General features: G+C 37.8%; 1 protein-coding gene across 4 annotated transcripts in view; it reads right to left on the bottom strand.

Annotated features, from left to right (window-relative positions):
* Window positions 1-930, bottom strand: part of galnt16 (UDP-N-acetyl-alpha-D-galactosamine:polypeptide N-acetylgalactosaminyltransferase 16) — a 375,091-nt gene extending 374,161 nt beyond the window's left edge. For all 4 annotated transcript variants that reach the window (XR_015513887.1, XR_015513885.1, XR_015513886.1 and 1 more), the window contains exon 1: window positions 660-930. Coding sequence is in view for 1 of the 4 variants with exons in the window: in XM_087291149.1 (XP_087147275.1) it covers window positions 660-860 (201 nt within the window). In the remaining 3 variants the exon portion in view is untranslated. The remainder of the gene's footprint in view (window positions 1-659) is intronic.
* Window positions 931-6,047: the final 5,117 nt, after the last annotated feature.

The following is a 6,047-nucleotide window of genomic DNA, read 5'->3' as shown; positions in this document are numbered from 1 at the left end:
TGTGACAGAAACAAGCTTCACTAAATCCCTTCTGAGTCTGTCAGGACTTTATAATAATATAATTTTTAATTAATATTCAATTCCCAGAGTTGGGCTGTGGCTGGAAGGGCATCCGCTGCGTAAAAACGTGCTGGATAAGTTGGCGGTTCATTCCACTGTGGCGACCCCGGATTAATAAAGGGACTAAGCCGACAAGAAAATGAATGAATGAACTAATTAATATTCAAATATTCAGCGCTAATGACATCCCTGTTGGATTACTGAGAGGAGACACAGCAGGTTACTGATAGCCCGCATAGTTTACAGTAGCTTAAATCCCAACAAAGGCAGCACATGGATCTGAAAACACACACACACACACACACACACCTGCAGCTGGATTAAGGAAAAGCCTCTTACATCCACCTGACATCACGCTGAGATCCACATACACACACACACACAAACACAAACACAAATACACACACACACACACACACACACACGTAAGGTTTTCATGTTTAATGGGTCTCCAAAACGTGATGAATACCGCACACACACAGTCCCCATACATCAGCAGTGAAAGCCGCTCACACACAAACACACACACACACAGCAGAGATGTCAAATGTGCGGTAATAAACATCAGCATCATCATCATCATCATCATCATTACTCACGATCAGAGGGAGAGTGCGCTCCTCCAGCCTCCCGGAGGAGGATTTCTGCCCGTGGATCTTCTGCTGGGAGCCCGCAGAGGAGGAGGAGGAGGATGAAGAGGAGGCGGAGGGTTTGCTGTCCTGCCACAGGTAATAGAAGGTGCCGAGGATCCAGGCCACGGTGAGGATGAGGATGGCGTTGGCCCGAATCCTGCGCATCATGAGCGGCTGGGAGCGCGCTGAGGACCCGCTCCGTGTGTGTGTGTGTGTGTGTGATGATGATGATGGTGATGAAGCCGTGCGCAGTGAACAGCCTCTCCAGACTCTCTCGAGCGGATCTCCGGCGGCCGCGCGCAGGTCCTAAAGCCCGCCGGGCAATCATAGCGCAGCAGTGATGATGATGATGATGGATGATGATGGTTACTATTTATATTATATTGACGCCCGTTTTCCCGCCACTGAATAAAAACCGTGTATTGCGAATTTTTACCTCAGAATTGCGAGATAAACTTGCGAGATTAACTCGCAATTCTGACTTTTTCTCTGCAATTGTGAGATGCAAACTTGAAATTGCATGTAATAGATATAAACTCACAGTTCTAGGAAATTTTGACAAAATTCTGAGAAAAAAAATCACAATTGTGCGATATAAATCCACAATTGTGTGTAAAAAGTCAGATATCTGAAAAACAAAGTTGAAATTACAAGTTAGAAAGTCAGAATTATGCAATAAAAATTCACAATTGCAATAATTCTGACTTTATATCTCGCATTTCTGAGATATAAAATTGAAATTACAAGTTAAAAAGTCAGAATTATGTTATAAAATTCACAATTGCAATAATTCTGACTTTATATCTCGCATTTCTGAGAAATAAAGTTGAAATTATAAGTTAGAAAGTCAGAATTGTGCTATAAAATTCACAATTTCAATAATTCGGACTTTATATCTCACAATTTTGATAAATGAAGTTGAAATTACAAGTTAGAAAGTCAGAAGTATGCTATAAAATTCACAATTGCAATAATTCTGACTTTATATCTCGCATTTCTGAGAAATAAAGTTGAAATTATAAGTTAGAAAGTCAGGATTATGCTTTAAAATTCGCAATTGCAATAATTCTGATTTTATATCTTGTATTTCTGAAAAATAAAATTGAAATTATAAGTTAGAAAGTCAGAATTATGCTTTAAAATTCACAATTGCAATAATTCTGACTTTATATCTCGCAATTCTAAGAAATAAAGTTGAAATAACAAGCTAGACAGTCAGAATTATGCAATAAAAATTCGCAATTGCAAGAATTCTGACTTTATATCTTGCATTTCTGAGAAATAAAGTTGAAATCACAAGATAGAAAGTCAGAAGTATGCTGTAAAATTCGCAATTGCAATAATTCTGACTTTATATCTCGCAATTCTGAGAAATAAAGTTGCATGCATAATATAAACTCCTAAATGTGAGTCGGTTACAATTGCGAGTACAAAGTCAGAATTCTGACTGTATATCTCATAATTCTGAGAAATAAAATCACAGTTGCATGAAACAAACACAACTGCGAGAAAAAAGTCTTTATTAAAAATCTCAATTATAAAGTGATTTCCTGTTATAGACACTGACCTTAAATGGAGGACGAATTGCATTATAAGAAATAACAGAGAAATAATAGGCTTTTGGGTGAATCATACAGCATAAAGCTTAGTTTCCGGACAGTCTTTCAAACGCAATTCAGTTTTAGAGCAAATAGTCCAAATGGCATCAATTAAAGAAGGTATAATCCATACAAATAAATGGACAATATAAATTAAAATAAAAGTCCTTTTTGAAAGCATGATAAACAACAACTTTTTTTGTTGTTAAATCCTCCAAAAGCGTAAAAGTACGATCTATGGAAGTCCGTTTTGCCACTAAATAAATAAATAAACATTTTTTAGTTTAAAGCCAAATGTACCTATTCAGAATCAGATTAGCTTTTGATATTCTTTATTAAAAGTGGGACTTCTATAGTAGTTTTTCTATGAATTTCAATGGCTGCTTCCAACATTGTTCAGAAATGAAGTTTAAGTAAGATTTTACACCATTTACCACTGTCTTAATACCTGCCGATTATTAAAGAGTCCCTATTGTGAGTTTTTGAAAATGCACTTCTATGCAGTGTGCAAGTGAATGAACACATCCAGCTGAGAAATAACGAAATGGTCGACTCAGAGTCGAATAAATGAATCGTGTCGGGTTCGGATCATTTGCGTGAACATGTTGAAGTCGATACAGTACACCAAAAATGTAGTGCCAGATCTCTTTAAGATATGAACTGTTCATTTGTCACGGTATGTTGACAGACGAAGACAAAAAGGCAAAGGATCCAAGTGCAATTTAATGAGATCGTGCAGATAACAGGAAAACAAGACATCCAAAAATCAACATAATGTATCAACATAACGATAAACAAACAAAACAAGGAACTACGGCAAGATAAACAAGAACAAGGCTCAGGAACAACATACCAACTATAACAAGACTTACTAGACAAGGTAGACAAACGACTCCGTAACAACAAATGGGTGCAGGGTGTATAAATAGTCCAGGAAATCCAAACAGGAACGGAGACAGCTGGGTGAAAGTGGAAGCCAGGTGTGTGCGCATGGAATGTATGGATATGTAGTTCTGAAACAACTGTAGTTCGCTACTAGAGTTTATTTGCGAACTACAGTGCCACCTAGTGGTCCATGATAGTCATGACATTATTAGCACTTATTGACCTTATTCTAAAATGCGGAAGTGCGCCCGTTTTCGCGATTGTCTTAGAACTTCCGTTTCAGTCGCTTATGGGAGAAATGACAAGGAATAATAAACGGCAAAAAACGGTCAAACTACTTGCTCTACAAACAAATGTTTGCATGACTATACAGACCAAGTAGAATAATATAACAAGGAAATATCAGTTTGCAACATCAAACAGCGAAACAAGCAGTTTTTAATGTCTAAAAATGAATGGAAGTGAATGAGACCGGAAGTCTCGTGCCAAAAAGGTTCAAATGGCTGCGCCCGCTCGTCTGCGGAGAATAAGGTCAATAGGGCCCCATCATACACCCGGTGCAGTGTGGCGCAAGGTGCGGCGCAATAGTCTTTGGTAGTTTCAGCTTGGCGCAAGAGTTGTTTTGAGGCGTTGCGCTACGCTGTTTAAATAGCAAATGCTTTAGCGCTCATATGTGCACCCATAGGCATTCTGGTCTAAAAAGCAAGGCGTTCTGAGGCGCACTGCTGGCGCGTTGCTATTTTGAGAAACTATAATAGATTTTTAATTAGACCAAAACTAACCCAGTCTAAACTCCGGCGCAGAGTTGCGCCTCGCTTACACACTGCTTAATACACACAAGAGAGCAATAGGCAAATATCTTTACATATGAAAAAATGTAAATATTAAGGATATATAGGATATAATAAGAATAGATATAGGATATAAATATAAAGGATTAAAATATTACAAAACATATTAATTTCTAGCCCACATAAATATGAAAAATCACTGCTTTTATGTCTTCTTCATCTCGGGAGGCTTTTTCAGTTCATTCATAACAATTTGCTTTCGTATAATGTTATTATTATTAGCAGTATTATTTATTATATCCATATTTATATTTGTTTTATTAAAACAAGCTTAGATTTGCCCACCTGTCAGGTTTTAGACCATATGGGGCACAGTATGTGTTTTAGGATATAACTCAGGTTTTTGAGCACACTTGGTCATTATTGTTCATTTATTCGTTTGCTGGAAAATAGAACTGAATTTAGAAATAGTTTTGAAACAAATATTTGCGCTTAACAAACGCAATTAATTATTTATAGACTAACTGATGTCTGTGCGTAAAGGTTTCCCTATCCAAGAGCGAAAGTGAAAGTAGATCATTTATCTCTCATTCTCACGCAGTAGATCCTCAGTTTAACAGTTTTCTGTTAAACTGTTAACTGTTTGCTTGTGAAATGCTCAGTTTTTCCACTTAGACTTACTTTGCGTCCTGTAAATAGCGAATTCGCTCTTGGCGCAGAGCAGCTGGCTCTTAAAGGGAATGGGAGATGAGACTGTAATTGGTTTATTCTCAAAACACACCTATAACTCATTTTCCCGTCCTTAAATTAGCAAAAATACGTTCTGACACGCCCTGAAAGCATTTGCGCCCTGCGTTTTGCATGGACCGTCAAAATAGAGCCCATAAAGTATGACATCCCTGATCCTACCCAATACGTAAAGCCAAGTACTAACTACTAATTACTAACTATTGATAAGCAGCTAATTACTAGTTTACTGAGCTAAAAGTCCAAAGCTGCGGTCACACTAGAGTTTGAGCGTGCGAAATTCTGTCATTCGGCACTGTGAAAAAGGGGCGGGATTAAACAAGATGATTAGACATTTAAAAAAAAGCCAGTGATTGGTCCATCTTTGTTCACGTTTTGATCCTCGGTTGGTCTCACGCAATCATATGATGCGATTTTGCAGGTCACCAAGCTAGAACTTTTCAACGCAGCGATCAGCGAAACTTGCCGCACGACCTTACGTTTCCAGTAGGGATGTAACAGTATCAGAATTTCACGGTACGGTAATACCTCGGTATGAATGGCACGGTACGGTATTTATTGAGCAATTTACAGGAAAACAAAACTAATGAAAAGACTCGAAAAAAGTGCCAAAAGTGTTTATTTACCTTATCACAGAACATATCAATGACATACAAATCAGTCATCTATCTGTAAGTTTCGAAACAGGAACTTTAACTTTTCAATTTAAATAACAAAAAACTATTAAACCATATAAAAAATAAATAAAGTTTCAATTGAGTATTGTTGAAAACTCATCACATTCAACATTTAATCACTCACTCACTTGGATAGAGATGGGTTTTTAAGGAAAATGATCATATAACTATAATCTGGTGAAAGCTGGGATCTCTGGGCATGTCCCCTGCAACAGAAAAACCCCTCTCATTTGGGACTGAGGTTTCTGGGACAGAGAGATATGATTTAGCCAAGGTTGACAGCAGTGGGTAACGTTGTGCATTGTCTTTCCACCACTTGAGAGGACAAGCCATGAGTGAGATAGAGGTCTCTTTAAGGTACAAGTCAATGTCTGCATCAATCTAACAAGTGTGCTGTGTTCTGCAGTCCCCATGACTGTTATTAGTCGTATTCCCCGACTTATATTTCACCACAGTCTGGCAGTGCCTGCATATTGTTTTTTTCTTTGTCTGTCACCTTTTCTCCTTTTTCGTATCTTTTTAGAAAGAAACCAAAATGCTTCCACACATCCCATTTAAAACCCGCTTTAGGTTCGATCATTTCCAGCTCTTTTTCTTCCCTGCTACTAGCAACACACTCCATTTCCACATTACTGGATCTGTAGTGACAACAGACCA

This window comes from Danio rerio, chromosome 17, assembly GCF_052040795.2.
Source record: "Danio rerio strain M-AB ecotype USA chromosome 17, GRCz13ab, whole genome shotgun sequence".
NCBI lineage: Eukaryota > Metazoa > Chordata > Actinopteri > Cypriniformes > Danionidae > Danio > Danio rerio.
This window is presented reverse-complemented; position numbering and strand designations above follow the sequence as displayed.